Source organism: Rutilus rutilus (genome assembly GCF_951802725.1).
Source record: "Rutilus rutilus genome assembly, chromosome: 4".
NCBI lineage: Eukaryota > Metazoa > Chordata > Actinopteri > Cypriniformes > Leuciscidae > Rutilus > Rutilus rutilus.
Window position 1 is genome coordinate 15,939,126 of NC_140212.1, and position 20,879 is coordinate 15,960,004.

A 20,879-nucleotide genomic window follows, 5' to 3' on the forward strand; every position below is an offset into this window, starting at 1 on the left:
TGGATAGACGTCCAGTCAGACTTGCCACAAAAGATGCTCTGCAGCATCGCTCCATCATTCCAGCTTCATTTATATCAAACAGACATTTACAGGCTATTAGCCTGCGCCACCATATCACTAGGATATTTACTGGTGCATCCGGAGCAAATCGGTAATAAAGTAATCATACAAAATCACACGGGCCGCCTCCTGCTGCGTCAGTGCCTGCCGCTATGTGAGAACTTAATAGGAAGGGAAAGGCGATCTCTCCCTCTAAAGCTCGTGCCCCGCCGCCGACATATTGAGATGCTAAATCAAAAACACGCTTTGCTTCTTCTTCTTTGCAAAGAAAGAAAGAAGAAAGAAACGCAGGAAGGGCTAGCTGGAAAATCGATTGCTGCTGTGGCTCACGTTTCCAGTCGTATCGGAGTGAAAGAGAGAGAGAGAGAGAGAGAGAGTGAAAGAGAGAGAGAAAGCAGTCTGGGATGAGACGGCTTTTATATCATATTATGTCACCAGACGACTCAGCACCTGATTCTCTCATCAGCTTACCAGACAAACCCCCTCCCTCCTATTGCTCTTTCCCATTTTTTTTCTTTCTCTCTGTTAGATGGGAGAGTACACATGCTGGCCTAGTGCCCTGAATAGCACACTATATAGTGAATAAAGAAGTTTATGGTTTATTTTATTGTGTACAAACCATATCAAGTTTTGAGTTCAGTATATAACATAATAAGAAAAAATTAAGCTTTTTGGCATAAAAACCACAAACAAGTAATTTCCACTTGATCTGGGTTACAGTGAGACACTTACAATGAAAGTGAATGGGGCCAATTCACAAACTTTAGAATAGTCTCTCTTTAAATATTAAAGGCAAAAGATGTAAAGAATTTTGTAAAGATTTTAGTTCACTTTTTAAGAAAAAAGAAAAAGAAATGAAAACTTTTTTGTATAAAGTTCCATCCAATTTTGATCGCCATTACAACGTAACAGTGCAACTCTAACAAAACTGTTGATTTAATTGCACAATTTTTTATGATACACTAATTAATGTACATGTACAGTAAGTGTTTTTATAAAGTTCACTTCACATTTCTGCTTTTAAAATCTGCATAAATTGGTCCTACACTAAAAAGGTTGAAGGATTTTTACTCAGAAATTGCTAGTAAATTTCACAAAGAATTACAAAGAAAATATGCCGAACAATTGTAAATGTGACAGCACCTTTACAATATGTGCCAGTTGTTGTTTTGTTGTTGTTTGCCTATCACACTTCAGAAGATCTCCCCTGCCTTGACCTGGCCGCAGTCTCACCTGTGTTCTCAGTAATGGAGTGAGATGAGACTGTCTTCATGAATTTGATATTTAAATTGGAGAAGACGGTAAAGTAATAATACTGAGATGTAGACCTTCAGTCATTTTTTTTCCACATGAATTTTATAGTCTCTTTTGTTTCCATGGTGATGCAGTGTGTCGGCACAGTGAGGTTAAGGACAGTTGCACTGCCTCATTTTCTGTCACTCACTGTCATTCTTTCATTCAGCTCATTGTCCAACGTCATCATTCAAATACGGGTCAGGTTCACATTTACGAAAGAATCAAGACGCGCTGTGCTCTTCATGAAGGACAGGTGTGCGTGTGTGTGTGGGGGGTGGGCTTGTGTTCGAAAATGATTCACATAGTGAACATCCAGACGCACATGCTGAGCAGCTAAATGCACTGACGGAGAGAAATTGTCTGAATTTTTTTATTGATTCGTTTATTCTTTTGTTCATTTATTCATTTGTTTTACATCTGTTTCTTTGCTCATTCATTTATTGATACATTCATTGATTAATCTGATTATTCATTCATTCGTTTGTTTATTTATTCATTTGTTTATCAGTTTGTTTGTTACACTCACTCATTCATTCATTTCCTCAGTCATTGATTCATTTGTTTGTTCATTCGTGAGTTGGTTTGTTAGTCCATTTGTTTGTTTGTTTGTTCGTTCATTTGTTTGTTCGTTCATTCACGAGTTAGATTGTTCATTCATTCATTCATTCATGAGTTGGTTTGTTAGTCCATTCATTCATTCATGAGTTGGTCTGTTTGTTCACTCACTCATTCATTCATTCATTCATGAGTTGGTCTGTTTGTCCATTCATTCATTCATTCATGAGTTGGTCTGTTAGTCAATTAATTCATTCATGAGTTGGTCTGTTTGTCCATTCATTCATTCATGAGTTGGTTTGTTAGTCCGTTCATTCATTCATGAGTTGGTATGTTTGTTTGTTCACTCACTCATTCATTCATTCATGAGTTGGTCTGTTTGTTCACTCACTCATTCATTCATTCATTCATGAGTTGGTTTGTTAGTCCATTCATTCATTCATTCATGAGTTGGTCTGTTAGTCAATTCATTCATTCATGAGTTGGTTTGTTAGTCCGTTCATTCATTCATGAGTTGGTATGTTTGTTTGTTCACTCACTCACTCATTCATTCATTCATGAGTTGGTCTGTTTGTTCACTCACTCATTCATTCATTCATTCATTCATGAGTTGGTCTGTTTGTCCATTCATTCATTCATGAGTTGGTTTGTTAGTCTGTTCATTTATTCATGAGTTGGTCTGTTTGTTCACTTATGCATTCATTCATGAGTTGGTCTGTTAGTCAATTCATTCATTCATGAGTTGGTTTGTTAGTCCATTCATTCATGAGTTGGTTTGTTAGTCCGTTCATTCATTCATGAGTTAGTTTGTTAGTCCAATTATTCATTCATGAGTTGGTCTGTTAGTTCACTCATTCATTCATGAGTTGGTCTGTTAGTCCAGTCATTCGTTCATTCATGAGTTGGTTTGTTATTCCGTTCATTCATTCATGAGTTGGTTTGTTAGTCCGTTCATTCATTTACAGTATGAGTTTGTTTGTTGGTCCAATTACTCATTCAAGAGTTGGTCTGTTAGTCCATTCATTCATTCATGAGTTGGTTTGTTAGTCCTTTCATTCATTCATGCTCATGTTGTCTGTGCATTCCTGTAGATCTGGCAGTGACAAATTCTGTGAGATCTGGAGTGACAGATATTTGGACCCAAATGTCATGATGAAAATCCAGTCTTTTTTCCTCTCTCTTTAATGTATTCAGCATTCAGGCATATATCAAGTTAAAGATCATTAATCAAGCCCATAACTGAAAAATGACTAATAGTTAATCAACATGCTTGTGTATTCCATGTACTCAACAGGACTCATTCGAAAAATGTGTTTATTTAGTTTCAGCCACGTGGTCAGGAAAGCTGGAATATTATTTAAGCTTTTCATTCAGCTGTGACGGCCTACGATTCTCAGAGTTTAACTCCAGAGGAGAGTTTTGGGTCAGTGCAAAGGCTACAAAGGGCCACTGAGAAGTTCTCAACACCCGACCAGCTGAACTGACAAGCCATTACTGTTGTAATTTTAGATCTTAGGTTTTTTTTTCACTGGGACTGCAGAGTTGACTGCGGGTCTAGACCGACAGCAAATAGAGAAGGCCAAAGATTAAGAGCGGATATAGTGTCTTCAGATCCAAATGCTGGAGGGCTCAGGATGTGTGTGTGTGTGTGTGTGTGTGTGTGTGTGTGTGTGTGTGTGTGTGTGTGTTCAAGACAAAGTGAATTGTCTTTAATCTGCCAATATATCATACAACTTGGACAACTCTCCTTCACCTTCAACCTTTCCGGATTAGAGAAAGAAGTGTGTAGGTGTGTGTATGGGGCCTTTTAGCAACAGGCCATTAACTAATATCAATGGTGTGGCCATTTTATCCTATCTACTAAGTGTGTGTGTGTGTGTGTGTGTGTGTGTGTGTGTGTGTGTGTGTGTGTGTGTGTGTGTGTGTGTGTCGCCCAGGGCATGACTACTGCAGTTCACTCTGGAAGAAATATAATAATCTGAAAAGTTAGTAGACCTTTAGGATGGGGGGAGCGGGAAAAAGACAGAAAGAGCTGTTTCCAGGGTTCTTTTAAAAGTACTGATGTGATTTGTGATGCTCGATTTTTTTTGCCAGATAAGGGGGGCTCTTGCCATCTCAATTTCCCCACCTGCCAAATGCAGAAAGAAGGGAAAGAAGAAAGATTTTTGGGGGATTTCCCCCCTCGGGTTTCATCTTCTGACAGCCCTCTTTTTAGATAGCACATCTCCAAAGTCATTGCTCTGTGAGCCACATCATATTAGAGGTCTGAAGTAGTTGCTGTGTGTTTTAGTGTCTTGGGGCAAATTGTATTTCTAAGACACAGTTGAACAATAGAGACAGAGGAAGAAAAAGTGATGGGGGAAAGTCACAGACAAAACTTTAACTTTAACTTAAACTCACCGAATCTGTGACATGCTGTTGATTACCACAAAAAAACTTTTTTGACTCGTCTCTTAGTTTGTAAAATCAAGCAAAAGTCGATTGCAAAGCACAATTGCAATGGAAGTCTATGAAGCAAGCCATTGCACTGCAGGATACCACTAGAACATTGAATGAGTTCATACATTTACATACATTTTCCAATACATTTTCTATTCATTTATTTATACTTTTTTGTGGTAATCAAAAGCATGACTCCGAAGCTCTCAATAGTCCTTGTTTTGAACATTCATTTCAAGTGACTCAGAATCTTCTTTCTCCCTCTAGCAGCTAGTTTGGCCTTTATAAACGTCCTTGAAGTGATCATAAGACTGGGTTTCCCTCTTCCCGTTCCCCTGACAGGTGTGCACTCATGTGCCTGTGTGTTTCCCCTCTTCTTTCCTGGGCTGATATTGTTATTATAGCTGTGCTGAGTGAAGGAGTGGAAGGCTGAGCCATGTGCCAACTAGAGCAAAAGCTTTGAGTTGAGCGGAGCGGAGGAGGAAATTTCATGCAGGAAAGCTGGTGAAGCAGTTCTCAAGGCATTTTCAAAAAGCATCCCAGGGAAATCCTGACCGACTGCAGGGCTCGAGAAATCTGACCTCTGATAGTCACATGACTCAGATAGCGGGAAGTGTGGTTGAACCTGAATGAGTCAGCATTGATTAAAGGCAGAGGAAAAACCTAAAATAAAGCAAACACATAAAAAATCAGTAGCTGTCACTTACCAGTGATGAATCACGGTATGTCAGACATGAGTAACACACACACTCATTCACTGGCAGATGTTTCAGACATCCAAAAAAGAAGCTTTTACTGTAAATGGCATCATTATGGATTACATAAATTAAATTGATGTGACACAGTCGACTAAAACTTCATGTCTACCAGCCACTGATTTAGAGTCTTAGTGCCGACTCATACTATCCATCAACACACATACAAAATCGGTCTGGCTTCTGTCCTTTGTATGTGGAGTAATGTTGTCCTTGATGACAACATTAGCTGTTCAATCATGACGTCAGTTTTCAGCCCGACCCGGAAGGCTAATCCGCCTTGGGTTCCCTCAGGAATATCTAATGGGTTTTTAGAATAGCAGGTTTCTTTGTAGGAACTGGTGTTTTTAAAGCCGTTTAAAAGCATTGTTTTGAAACCATTGCGTACTTTAAAACTGTACGTTTCTACATAAGGACTACAATAGTTGTCTGATTCATATAAACTGACAACTTCCAGGTAGATGTACTGTAGTCCTTATGTAGAAACTTGTTTGAAAGTGGGGTTTTAAAATCCATGTTTAAGGTGTGACAGTGTATTATTTATGTTATAAGACATATCTACCTTTAAGTTACATTAAAGGCAACATGAAATGACTTGAAACAGGGAACATTTTGGGACAGGGAATATTGATATTCTCATTCCGGAGAGCATTTGCTTGTATAAAAATCTGTGTAATGTAAGAAGAATTAATCAATATCTTCATCCCTTTTTTCTGAGAGAGACGGTCATTTTTAATTGTGCTAAAAGTAAATTTTGTCAGCAAGTACACTAGCATCCGAATGGTCTCAAAACTGATGGACTTAAAGCCACAAAACTCTAATTGTGATTTAATTGGGTCTTTAATCACAGACCTTTAACCACAAACTGAACAGCTCTGTAACAAAGTGTGTGTGTGTGTGTGTGTGTGTGTGTGTGTGTGTGTGTGTGTGTGTGTGTGTGTGTGTGTGTGTGTGTGTGTGTGTGTGTGTGTGTGTGTGTGTGTGTGTGTGTGTGTGTGTGTGTGTGTGTGTGTGTGTGTGTGTGTGTGTGTGTCGACTGGAGGTCAGGGCAAATCCAAACTCAACCCCACTCTCGCTGTCAGTGTAACTGATGACATAACCCACGGCTCTGATAGGCGGTCGTTCTGACGTGATGAAAGCGTGTTTTATTGGTTCATAGTGTCTGAAGCGCAGAGATATACAGCACTGCTATACGGCAAGGCTTCTGTCTCAAATTGTAGCCATTATTCTTTGTGTTTGGTTTCACTCTCCAATGACTCATAAGTGAATGAAAATGACTCAGCATATTTTGGTTTCCTGCTTGTTAAATTCCGGTGAGGCTAAAATTCCAAGCTTTTTCTCCCTCCGTAAGATGCATCACAGGATTGAGTGAAAACGGGGCCCTCTAGTGGGAGCTGCCGGTAGTGGGTTTCAAGCAGACAGTCAGGCTCCAAGCAGTCCGGGTGAAGATGCAAATCAAAAAGCCATTAGAGAAAGCCAGTGAGTTAAATCACATTTGTGAAGGTTGCACAGATTGATTTACATAGAGAGCAAACGTGTCTCCTGAATTCAAAGTAACCATAATCCCACTCTCTGTGTCCATGGAACATGAGGACGTCAAGTGCTCAAATGACCAGCCAAATCACCAGACTCATAATTATTGATTATTAAACCAATTAAAGTTAAGTCAATGTGACGGGAATGTCAGACTTCAGCAAATTCCTTGTAGATGAAAAAAAGCCCCATCTGTATTAAATATTAGTTTAGTGCCACGTCAAAACCAAAGATGAGCTCTGGGTTTGACACTTATCATGTGGCATCCCTCTTGCATCATGGTTATATGAAAATCAGGGGGTTTTGGGTACAGAAATACACATGGTAACTACATTACCTATAATTCCTCACATCCAAACATTATTGGTTAACGGCAGATGGGATGCAGTTCAGTTAACTGGCAGCGGACTTCGACTTTTTCAAAGCTTCATTTTATGAAAGTACTAGTGCATTAAATCTAATCAGTAACCTTTCCATGTTTCTACAAGTGGTTTAACTGCAAGGGATTGTGTGTGGAAGAGAAAAAAAAAGTCAAATATATGAAAAACAGAGTGATTTCATATATTTCACCATACACAAGGTCATAGGTTCATGCCAGCGTTGAGTGTGCTGTTGTTTTGGTGTGTGTCACTGCTTCTCCCCACGCTTTGACTCACCTTACACTCACGGGTGAGCATGAGGCCAGACTTAATTGAACACTAGCAGGAAGCGTGACTAATTACCCACAGGAAGAAGCAATGCTGCAATCGCTGCTCTTCCAAATGCAATACATTCTCACTGATACCCACTTATGGGATGTCAAGTCAGACTACTGATACTGGAACACGAGTGTGTGCTGACTCACCCGGACCGGACCCCCTCCTCCGCTTTTCCACAGTCATCCTGCATTAACAAAGGATGGCTTGTACAGTTTTTTTTTTTTGTCATTTATTTGTTAAATACAGAGAAAAGCCTATTATCCTACTGGCATTTTTGATGCAAGATAATGATAATGTTAATGAGATGCAAATCTAGGTCTCCGTTTTAAATTCTAGTGAGCTACCTAAATAGGCAGCTGCCTTCTTAGTTCACAACAGCAAATGGACCTTATAAGTGACTTATTTGGAATGCTCTACAGACCACACAAAATCATGTGAAGCACAAGGAGGCATGACTCAAAATTGATTGAAAAGCTCCATCTGTATCAAATATTAGTTTAGCACCACATCAAATCCAAAGATGAGCTTAAACATAAACATAAATACACATGGTAACTACATTACCGATAATTCCTCACATCCTAACATTATTGGTTTATGATATCAGGGCAGATGGGATGCAGTTCAGTTAGACAGCAGCCTTCTAAGTTCGCAACAGCAATGGGACCAAAGTGACTGATTTAGAATGCTCTATAGACCACATAAATCGCAAGGAGACGCGACTCAAAATTGATTCCAACAGTTTGACAAAAGCATGTTGCTTAACTAATACTGTACTCCAAGAAGCCTAAAACTAATTTCTAATAAAAAATTTTTTTTACAATAGTACTGAACTGTTCAATAGTTTAGGGTCGGTAGGATAAAAAAAAAAAAAAAAAAAAAAAAAGTTTCATATGCTCAGCAAGGTTGTATTTATTTGATTTAAAATACAGTAAAAAACAGTAAGGTTGTGAAATATTATTGTAATTTGAAAATCTGTTTTGAAAAATGTAATGTATTCATATGATGGCAAAGTTCAATTTTCAGCATCATTACTCCAGTGTTCAATGTCGCAAACTCCAGTCTTTATTGTCATTTTTGATCAGTTTATTGCATCCTTATTGAATAAAACCAGGCAGCATAATGTTGCATCCTACTTTTTGGCCTTTAAAAACAGCCTTCATGTTGGGAGCGTTTCTATGAAATCTTAAATGTTGTCTAGGTAGGCAGCTCACTCGTATTTGGAACACAGCTAATGTCGCTACACCATCCTCCTACACATCAGTCGCTAGTTGCAGTCTAGCATGGTGCTCAGTAACGAGTTGATGGAGGCTAATTACACGTTTGCTATTTACTTTTCTAAACTGGGTAATTTACTTAGTGAAGGTGGCTCTTACAGGTCTACTGCTAATTATAGAGACATGCTGAGAGACAGGAATAGCTTTGTGTCGCTAAGAGACAAAGGGGTTGCTAGTACAGCTGAGATGCTATTTCTTAGGCCAGATCCAGCAAAGCTACACATATACATGCAGATGAATAGTGTTTAGTCAGATACAATAGTGAGTTTAGATGTCTCACACCCCAAAGTTGTGAGTAACACTTTCAATTAACTGTGTACAAATGCAGTGCCAATGTGTTGTTTACTTTCTATGCATTGATAATGCATAATGATACACCTTAATACATTCTATGTTATCCTAAATACTTGTAACCACAGTTATGAGATACTTATTGATTAGTAATTTGACTTCTAAAGAGTATAAGGCACATACTCAACACCACATTTGGGTGTTATATGTTAAATGTAAAAATACAAGTATTATAATGTATTACCTTGCAGCTACAATTATTCATGACAAAATAAACCACATTACAATGTCTCTTGTAATGCATTATGAATACATGTAATGCATTATATATGGACTACAGGCATCATAGAAAGTGTTAGTGAGTGTTGCAGTGCTGCATTCCACCTTGAGACGACAGAATTATTTAAAGGATTAGATGGTTAAGCTCTATTTCACACCAGATCCCAATGGATATAATTTTTGAATGTAGTTCTCATTATTCCTTTCTGCTGAATCAAATGTGCTTACTAATTAGATGACAGATATTTCTCTGGAAGTGCTGCCTGTTTTAGTAATGACATGTTTTGAAAAGGGGCAGGCCGAGGGAGATTCCTCTCTTCAACAACAGTGGGAGTAAGCGTGACCACATTGTAGGTCATAATAAGAAATATCTCGCTGTGTTTATTATGATTTCTGTGGTAACTGGTTGAATGGTGGAGAGCTGTCACTCAAACTCAGCCAAGGTCAGTTTTGTCATGGAGACTTTTGACTTGTGACCTAAAAGCTGGTCCTCATTGCCCTTTGTTAAGGTCAAGATCCGCCACTTAAGCAGGAAGACACATATAAAGCAACCAACCACTGTTTAAGTTTGTGTACATGACTCTTGAAGTTGCGTAGAACCAGCTCATCACATTCAGTCAAATCAACTTTTGTCATTTGTGTGAGCAGTATTCATCAGAGAGTCAGTGAATAGACTGTGAATGGCCTAGGAACATTGTGTCCTTCACTGTTTGTGCTCTAGAAATGCAGAACTCCCTTCAGCTTCCTGTAACTCCTGAAAGTCACTTCAAGAATACGGCTTATGTACTTTCTTCCCACATGTTTCTATCCCCAGTTTTTTTTTCATCTCTGTATCTTCCTGTCCCTTCTTCTTGCTTTCTCTCTCTTCACTTCATCTGATTGACAACTGCAAGAGAATTTAAGAGACTTGCTCCCCTGCCGTGAGGTCCTTCATATCTTCGTTCCAGCTCTCATCAAACGAGAGCTCTTTGTTGGCATATGTCTGTGTAACAACGGAAAACTTTCCAATTCCAATTATTCTCAAAGTTGATTCTCATTGGATTTGCATTTTGACAATACAACATTGTTACGTATTTTTAATTACTGTATAATACAAATAAATAATTACTGTATTAATTTACATTCTTTCATATTGTTCCCTGTAATACAGCAATCTATATTTTTTCTGCATTGTAATTTAATACTTATCTAGTAAGTTAGTTAGCTCTTGCCATGTATGTGTTGGAAAAGGACGCACCTGATGTTTTATAGACAAACTACATGCATATGCATATGAGGAAAGGTATTTTATGCTTGGCAGAAGTTCCAGCCATTAACAAGTGGCAGGGTTACAAATGTGTTTGCTTTTACAACGTGTTGCATTATTTTCCACTTAAAGAGGCATTTTCCCCGTGCAGTGCTCAAAGGAGAAGAGTTTGGCTGTAGCTGTGAGTGTTTGTGGACCTTTAATGAAGTGACCATGGGGCTGACAGGTGCTATTATTGGGAACATTAAATGAGATGAAGGGCTACTGGCTCCCTTGGACAAGATAATGATGTTTGTACTGGAAAGAAGAAAACCAGGAACTGTTTAAAGTTGCTTTGAGGAGAAAGTGAACAAGGTTTGGCATAGTGATATCTTCCAGATGTGTGCAATGGTGCAGTTTGGTTCATGCTGTAGATATCTCAAAGTGTCTACGTAGACAACCATTTTGCATATACCATTTGAAATGGTTGTCTATGTTAAGTAGGCAGAATGTTTGTAGTATATTCCAACATAGGCTCAAAACTGCTTTCCTCATGTAAGCACCCATTCTCAATGAATTACCGCTAAGCCTTGGCTCCAACAGGAAACCTTCCATTGTTGATTACAAACAACAAAGGGACGGTTTACCATTATGTAACCTTGTTTCGCACGCATCATCATCGTCCATTGATTTTTACGGTATTCAACACTCTGGAGAATATTCTGCGAAGATGCTTTAATTACTAAACGCTGGAGCAGGGAATTCTCTGTTGTCTGTGCACTTTAGTATGTTAGCTGCTCTGTGGGGATTCTCAAGGGAAACTAGACTAAATGAGTCTCATGAAGATTCTGATGTACGATCAACCTTCAGACAAACACAATTAACTCAATTGGCAGCTACTGACACAGATTAATTCAGGTCACTTAATGAACCTGGTTGTCTGTTGTGTGGGTCTTCTATCAAGAGCCCATAAATGGCAAACCTGTTATCTTCCTCCATGCTGGTATTTATCTGATATACAATTAGGAGGAAGTGTATTTAGCCAGTGTATTTTCTTAAATTCTGAAATTTCATCAATGGGCCAATGAGAATGTGGTCTGAAAGAGTGGGTAGGGCTCGCACCTTATTAATTTCACCGTCCCTTACACTATGAGGTCTCAACATGAAGAGCATCTCCAAATGTCAGCTGTGTGCCAAGTCAACAATGATAATGTCATGCCATGTGAGAGGAAGGGACCTTTGTCGTCTCGCTGGGTTCAACTGTGTGTGGGTGTCCTGGCTGAGAGGAGCATTTAGGAGGCACATCTTTCAATGGGACGAGGAGCAGCCAAGGGCCAGCGCGCACACAGGAAACTAGTACTGACAGCCCAACTGCCTGCACTTCCTGTCAAAGCGCACAGTGGCGTCTCATCCTTGCAGAAACGACAAACACTCTTGCCCTTCTCCGCCGAGGGTTTTGTCTGGGAGTGATGTTTGATTTACACATACACAACTGTACACACAATAAAACCCTAGTCCCCATCCTCTTCCAATCTCCCCTGAGCCAAATGAAGGAATCACAGCCATATGTCAGCAGTCTGCGCTCCCATTCATGTGGCGGAACGCCGTGCCTGAGTATGAATGGAAAACTACCATGAAATCAATGGAGAAACTGCATTAAACTCAAGTGTCACACAGACTGACGGCTGATGTGTTATGGGTAAACAGCGGTGAGCTGTGTTTGCTGCCGCCTCAGCCCTGATTCAGCAAAGTCTTGTTCATCGCTCAGTTACAATGTCATAAGATGATTCCCTTTCCTCGAGGTGTCTCTCTATCCCTGAGTACTGCAAACTCATTCTGTACGCTCTCTCTGCAGCCTGCCCTACCTTTATTTGATTTTTTGTGCAATTTATGTGATTTAAAACATTCAAACACTCATGACGGTCCAAACCTATATGACTTTTTCTGTCAGATATTTTTTTTAAATCACAATATTTTTTGTCTATAATGAAAGTCATTGGGGTGCAATGTTATTTTGGACTCCATTGACTTTGATTCTTCATTTGAAACTTCTTTAAAAAAGTTTTTTAGTGGTAGTTTAACTTGTCTCGCACTGTTGTGCGTTGTGTATTAGTAATTAACAACATGTACTTACTATATAATTAGGGTTAGGGTTTGGTTTAGTCTTAGTTGCATGTAATTATGCATAATTGTCTGTTATTTCTACACTAAGTACATGTAACATATATAACAAGGACACTGTAAAATAAAGTGCAACTGCTTCTTTTGACTTACCAACCACTTAGAACACCATAGGAATGACAAAAAAGCTCTAAAGCACTTAGCAACTGTATAGAAATACCATATAGACCATTCAGAAAACCCAGTTTTACTCAAGCAAGCACAATCACATTTTCTTGAGAAAATGTAAAATTGTAGTCTGATTTTACACTGTATTTGTATTGTAAACCTGCTGTTTAACAACTTCCTGATTTTATTTGATTTTTTTAGCTCTATTCCCTTTCCTTGATATTGTTTTTAGTTATTTTAATGAATTCCTCTAATAAGATATATAAAGGTTTACATACAGTCATATAACTCAATTTGCAGCATTACACAATAGCCCTAAAGTGTTCTGAGGGCAGTTAAATATTCCATATGCTTACAGAGCCCCTCATTTTTATTAAATAATACATTTACATTCCTTTTCCACTCAGTCCTGTGATTTATAATCTAAACTTCATCTAAAAGCATTCAAATAAACACCAAATACGGTCTCTGGATCATCCGCAAGGCAGTGAACTCACAGACCCCTCTGGCTTATGCATGACAGCCTTTCCCAGCAGCTGACTCCCCCCATTGGCCGAGTACTGTAACTGCAGGCTTCCAGTACCTGCGCAGTTATAGGCACTGCAGACTGTAGAGAGAGACGAACGCTGCCGTTTATCAGCGGGACACTGAGGACGGGGACAACCTGGGCTCAGATACTCTTAAGAGGTACACACACTTCACTCGAGCTTAACTCTGGCAGGCTGAAACAACAGGGACTGTTGACTGCTTCTTAGAGTCAGAGACAAAGCCTGGGGATTTGTGTTTTTGTTTGATGGATGTGTGTGTCTGGACGCATGTATGTGTGCACTGGCAACCTACTTGCGAGGGGAGGAGGCTGCTCTCATGAATGACGGCTGTATGAGTGTATGTGTGTGTGTGTGTGTGTGTCCGTTTAATGCTGTGTGAATGCTGAGGGTGGCATAGTTGGGTTTTACAGCGGAGTGATGCATTAGCCAAACAAGCGCTTGCTCATTAATAGAGACAAAACCACAGTGTCAGAGCTGTTGGGATGAATTGAAAATAATGGGTCGCGGGAAAAGAAACCGTGATGCATGACAAATAGCTGTGAGTGAAGTCAAGGGGTGCTAGGGCACCAGATTAATGCTGTTCAGATGGGATCCAGCAAACATCTGGGGACTGAAGAGCACCGGGACTGACTTTTGGATGTGTTTGCGTTCATGTGAGCTTCTGCCGGTCTCACAGTGGGAAACATCAGCAAGTTCTCCCCCTGAAATAACGGGACGGGAAACTGTTTAACCTTGGCTCGATGTACTTCCCTCCATGAAACTATCAGATTGAAAGACTGCTTTACAACCAGTTTCCTTCTGCCATAACAGTCGCTTATTTACAGCTGCAGACCGGCCCATTTCCCCCTCCCTTGTGCCTGAGTGTTAATGGCAGCATTGATTAAAGCATTTACAGTGTGCTGCTGGTTATCATGTGCATAAGAGATTCCAGCTTCTCCTCGATATATTGTACGTTGCCTATGCTGATAAAAATGTTAATGGTGGTTTTCAGATCAATCAATCTGTTTGTAAATAACTGTGGTAATGGTCCTCTCAGGGAGATTTCATCTGTATCCACTTCTATCCTCATTAATAGGACACAGGGAGACTCCTTTAGTCGTACCTGTCAGCTTTTTATTTGTAATTTTCTGTTCTTTTTGCTCATTTTTTAAGCGCCAATCTAAAGCTGAAGTGTGTAATTTCTTTGACGTTTAAAATATATACTCTTAGTCTTATCCCAGCTTAATATACAGAGACAACTGTGAGTAAACCAATTTCCCTGAAGAGTGAAAATACCGTATCTGTGGTGTTTTCAAAACATTGCTTTGTTTGTTTTCACATGTATAATTTTGGCAGGTGTTAGCATAATTTTAACCCTAGGTCATGAACCCCATCTTTAATAGTCCCAAAGGTACACTATATAGAGTGAAGGATTCTGAGGGAAAGGGTAAAAGTATTGAACAATCAACAATCAAAAGTCAAGGTTTTTGGTTGTTATCTTGTTCCAGTTGGGCAATGCTGCCCAATCCTGTTCCTGGATATCTACCTACCTGTAGAGTTCAGATCCAACCCTGATTCAACACACCTGTCTGTATTTATCAAGTGCTCCTAAAGATCTCAATAAGCTGGATCAGTTGTGTTTGAACAGGGTTGGAGCTGAAATTTGCAGAACAATTAGATCTCCAGGGGCCGGTTGCACAAGCTGTGCTTAAGTTACAACTTAGCCTAGTTTTGCTATAAATGTACCACAAATAAAGTAAAGTTACAACATACTAACAAAAAAAATCATCACATTGCACCATTAAACTTAGTTGATGCGCAACTCTACTTATAAACACAATTTTTACGGAAGCCTCCAATCAGGACAGACTTCAATTCTTTAGACATATATGATAATGCTGACATTTTCACACACTTACATTTTAAGAGAGAGGACATTATGTGAATAAATTACTTTGTTAGCGACTCTTCGATATGAACAAAGAACAGAGTTCGTTACAAGCTAGCTAGTAGTTACTAAGCCCCTGACTTTCAATGTTCCAATTTAAGAAAGAATGGCTGGTGCAACTCAGGAATATGATTGGGCACCCCTGGCCTATACTACTAGCCTGGGTGCCAGCCCGAACCCCGCCCACAATATTTTTTGGTCGGGAAGTTCGGTCTGGACTCGCTCCGTTGAGGAGCTATTATGCCCGAACAAAAATTGTTCGGACCAATCAAATTGTCAGGGCGGGCTTTATACGATGATGGACAGATAAGCAACGGTAACGTCATCATCCACGTCATCAACGAGCGCTTGGGTTGAATTCAAATGACTGCCGCTGAAGAATTGAGATTTCACGAGTTCACGCTTACAAATAAGTCAGATAGAATAAATGCATATTTGGCGTGCTGTCTGAGGAGAGGCTTCGGGCTCGGTATTCGGCCCGAACCCAAAGTACTCCCCCCGTATTCCTGGCTGTGGAAGAACAAGCCAAGAGTGAGTGCAGGGATGCTGAAAACTGTCATGTTAGGTGAGTTGACCGAGTGAATAAATATATGCTTTCCTCTCATGCTGATAGACGGTTGATTGGATTGATTATTTGAATGTGCTCCTCCTGAAATTTGTTTATAAAACATCATGTGTAGATTCCGCCATCGCGTCTGTTATAGAAGATATCGACAGCGCATTAATTTTAAAAGAGGAACAGAGAACCGCGATCGGAAACATGAATGAAAAACATACGTCACTTACTCCGTTGCTCTGATTGGTTGTAGGTCTATCCAATTGAGTGCAGAGGAATTTTTTTTCCTGGTTCGGTTGAAACACGCCCCATAATCAAAGCTCAATGGAGAAGTATCAGACTCACATTCTGACTAGAATTGAGTATGACGACGTCAGGCTACTATACTACTGTAACTACAACAGAAAGCATGGTGACCATTCAAATGTTGCATTCAAGACTAATGCATTCATTAGTCACATGGCATTTACAGCTCAGGTGATTGGCTAACCGAACTTTATCAAGAATGTTTGCTCATTGTGTGCAATTTTAAATGTGAAATGTCCACTAGTCTCTTGCTTTTTCTGTTGTTTTTGCTCTCTCATCTTACTTTCTCTTACCATGTCTCTCTCTGCTTTCTTTGTTGATCTTTGGGCGCTGGAGGCAATAAGAGGGAGACAGAATGATTTTTCTTTCCTTCCTTTCAAAGGTCCAGATGGACAATTTCTGCCCGTCGAGCCCATGAACAACTGTGGCACTGTGGCACTGTGGCACCCCTAATTCTCTCTGCCCTCTGCTTGGCAGGGAAAATGGGAACGGGGTTGTGCTGCAGAGAATCTCTCTTATACTCCACTTCTTTTTCTGACCTTTCAACCACTGCGTCAGTTTACCTCACGAACTCTTGTTAAGCCACAGATATCTGTCTTCCTCCTACATCCTGGACCACTAGGATGAACTAAAACATCAATATCATAGCCAAACCAAAGCAGAATTCACTTGGCTTACTAGATGCTGCAGAATATTTTTTGCTGTTTTCTCTGCCATGACTAGAGGTGTTGGCATGTGTGGTAGTGTAGCTCTTTGTTTACTCAACTCTCGGAGGTGACTGTGGTTTGGAGTGGTGAGCTTTTGCATTGTGTTGTGTTTAAGTAGGATGGTGAGTAAAGTGTTCTTCATCACCCTGTTCTCGTTAACGACTCCTCTTCATGTGCTGAAACCACAACAGACGAAACCTTTGAACTGTGGCATCTTTGAGTGGAATGCTCCCTTTTGCCTGGCAAAGACAGAAATGTTTAATTGGTTACTGTGTTTGAGGTGGCGAGAGAGTGTGGCTTATGTTTTTTTTTATTTATTTTTTATGAGGCATTATAATATGGTCTAAAATGAAATGTGAATCTATGTGAATGAAAATTCCTTTGAAATTTTACTGGGTGCGTGGGAGTAAATTACTTTTACCACTTGAAAAATCTTTCAGTGCGTCATTCATAACTTAAACATGAAGCATGGTGCAGATTATGGGGGTGTGGGGAGGTCTGACCACCCTAATTAAGGCTCGAACTGTCTAAAGGAAGCCAAAACAAAAGCAACAGTAGGATGTTTGACCATTTTCCGCTAGGACCAAAATCAAATGGCACATTGAAAGAACAGATATGATACATGCTGTTTGGTTGATCTGAAAAAGTTGAACCTATCTGATACTCACATGTATAATTCACATACTGAAATCAAACATTACAAACAAAAGCCCCATACAGGCAACTCTATTAGTGAAAGGATGTGAGCTCTAAGAGTGTACCTTGCCACTGGAGTGCTTTTACTTAGGTGGGAAATGGAAAACCGCTTGCCTTTTGTGCAATGATATCTAATCCTAAGATTACAACGAAAGAGCAGAGCTCTAAGATTTGCGACATGAGTATTTTTAGGGGCCCTAGAACAGACCCCTGAGGAGCACCATATCCAAGGAATCTTTTAGACATATTACTGAGTCACTAGGGGGTTGCATTTGCTCGAACAGACCCGGTATATTACGCAATAAATAAGGACTTTCTATTTAGTGTTCCCTATATGCTGTTTTAACTTTTTTTTTTTTCTGTTTCACTACTGGGACTGGTCTGAAACTGTTATGTAACAACGTTCATGAAACAGGACTTAATTTAAAAGACTTTAATGATGGTTTATGCGCTCAAGATGCGATGACACCAGCCTTTAGAGAAGAATTTACATTTTGAAAAGTTAATTTGTTGTAAGTAGCTACCCATTATCTGTGTAATCCACATCTGATTAAACGGATCAGCTGTGTCACAATGTCATGCTAGGGCTGGATTCTATCCAGTAGAAAATCTAGATAAGCTGTTACAAGTGCTGAAGCCTCATTGATAGTTTTGATTAATTTGAACTCAACTTGTCCATACTAAACACGGTTGTGTTTTTCTCAATCTCTGTCTCTCATAGTAACACGTTTTACCTGCTTAGGTCCTCTTGGATATAAATATTCATTAATCTGTATTCTAGAAGGTTTCATCTACAAGGTTATTCATCCATCTTCTGTTACTTATCAAACAAAATTCTCATTCCCTATAGATCTACACTGATTGGGCGAACCATTATTTGGCCAAGTCCGGTTGTCCAAGGCTTATTAAGGACCTGACTCAGGACATACCCGATGGAGTTCTGCTGGCAGAAATCATCCAGATAATAGGTGAGAGCATGCACACACAGACACACAGTGCAGGCTAATAAATCTTCACAGCTCATTTGAGTGCTAAAATTATTTGTGTAAAACATAACTACTTACAGTGTTTCATCTTTAAGTTATTCTGCTCACGTTAAACTGGATTAGAAGCCGTAGAAAATCAGCAACATGAGAATTGAATTCTATTTCTGCACTATTAAAGCATGTGTCTCCCATGTGTTCACTTTAGCGAGCCCAGAGTGGTTTGCGTTGTGTGCATGTGTGTCAGTCTGTCTTTTTTATTTTTCCTTCTCTCTTCACCCCCATCCCATTTTCCCCTCCTCTGGGCTGTCCTGAAACGTTATTATGAACCTCCAGCATACAATGGCAGATCTTATGTCACAAACTCGCAACCAACAGCTGATGAATTAACAGCCGTTCATTTTCTCAGCATTTTCTCCCACACTTCGAACATACATATGCCCATTCAATCACAAATTCTCACAAACGGCAAAGGCAAACTTTCTTGCCTCATGACGGTAACCCGTGGATGGAAAGGCCGGAGGTTATGGTATGCTTTTTTGTTGTGTACCAGTGTGCTGCAGAGGTTTAATCAAGCAATATCTCTTTTGCAGCTAATGAAAAGGTAGAAGATATTAACATCTGCCCCAAGACTCACTCTCAAATGGTAAGTGTCTTTTTTAATCAATAATGCTTTAATATTCATTGCTTCATTGGTTAAATTAGTCAATTTGTGATTATGCAATGTACATAGAGTAATAGCATGATGATTGATACAAAGTCCTGACATATTAAGGTTTTTCTTTAACATTAGCAGCTATAAATAATACTTACACTGTAAAAAATTTGTAACACTGCCCAATCAAAAATTTCAATTGACCGATAACATCTAAATTTTTCAATTGGCCCAAGTGAAATTCTGTAAATTCTAAAATTAAATGTACAGATTTTCACTTGGGCCAATTGAAAAATTTAGATGTTATCGGTCAATTGAAATTTTTGATTGGGGAGTGTTACAAATTTTTTACAGTGTACAGAACTTTTGATCAGAAGGTGAAAATACTTGAAATTTGTTTAGTAGACAAACATAAATTGTATCTACGTATAAGTTTAAACAATTAAATTAACTGAAACTGATAGTAAAGGAAACAAGTGTCCAGTATTACATGCAAACTTCTTCAGTAGTATTTGCAAATCATGCTAGGATGCTTTTCATGATTTTTCATAGATCTTCACATAATTCACATACTTTCCTATATGTTATTACATAGTTATGATGACATAACTGTTATACATTATTATAAAATGTATCCAAACCTTTGACTGGTAGAGCATATTTTGTTACATATTTATTTATTTATTTATTGTCACAACAGTATTATATAGCTATTTTGTCATTGCATTTCTATGATAAACAGCACATGTCACTATAAAATAAACCAGTCTCATGAAATTGCTTCTGTCACAAAATCATGAAGATCAATTATTATTTTGTTCCATTTGGTCGACCAAATGATAATGTTTTTGCTGATGATTTTGCAAACTAATGATTCTTTGTTGTTATACATGTAAGTAAGATCCTCTATGCTTATGTTGTGTTTCTGCTGTGGCACATTGCAGTGATTAAACTCTTGCTAAGCTGTAATACAGTAAAGGCTTTAATGGCCTCCCAGGTCTTTTCTGCAGTAGAATGGACCGACCGGGCACTGGGCTATAACTCTCTGCATGTCAATGAGTATAGCAGAGAATGCTAGGATAGTTGCTGTGGACTTTTCCTAACAACTCCCATGTAGGTATGCTTGTCAAATTGGAAGAGCACAAAGACTGCAGGAAAAGATTTAGTTTTAAGTTTAAGGCTGAGTTTAAGGGTAGTTGTAGGAGGTTTCATTCAATGGCCATTGATCTTGCACCTGCGGCCAGCATGTGTGTGCACACATATGTAGAGGTTTTACACTGAGGAAGCGTGCCTGTTTATAAAACTGTTTACGGGAAGTTGAGGTTATAGAGGAATCTGACATACACATACTGTATCACAGCCAAGCTTCACAAGAGTAACCTATCAGCACATTGTTGCAGATTGCTGGGAGACTTGTCTGTAATTGCTAACGTTTTTGTCAGTGTTTGATTGATAGGAACAGGTTATTGTGCTAAAACAGCATAAATGGGATGCTGGTGTACAGGGTTCTTAACTATCTTAAACGAGTAGTGAATGAAATGAAAATGTTGTTTTTGTCTATGCAGTGAAAGTCAATTTGGCCACATGTCAGTAATATCAAACCTCATTGGTGCTTATCATGATGTTAAGTCATGTGAGATGCAAACATTCAAAGTAATCAGAAGGCTGATTAAACCACTGGAGTTGGATTACTTTTACGATACATATATGTCCTTTTTGAAGTTTGAAACTTTTGCACACAATTGCCTGGTTTCTCCCAAGGTTTGTTTTCTTAATTCTGTCACCTGATGGAGTTTTGGTTCCT

General features: G+C 39.1%; 1 protein-coding gene across 4 annotated transcripts in view; it reads left to right on the plus strand.

Moving 5' to 3' along the window:
- nav3 (neuron navigator 3) overlaps window positions 1–20,879 on the plus strand; it is a 148,821-nt gene that overhangs the window by 23,385 nt on the left and 104,557 nt on the right. For all 4 annotated transcript variants that reach the window (XM_084406904.1, XM_084406905.1, XM_084406907.1 and 1 more), the window contains exons 2-3: window positions 18,288–18,405; window positions 19,014–19,066. In XM_084406904.1, coding sequence (XP_084263030.1) covers window positions 18,288–18,405; window positions 19,014–19,066 — 171 coding nt within the window. The remainder of the gene's footprint in view (window positions 1–18,287; window positions 18,406–19,013; window positions 19,067–20,879) is intronic.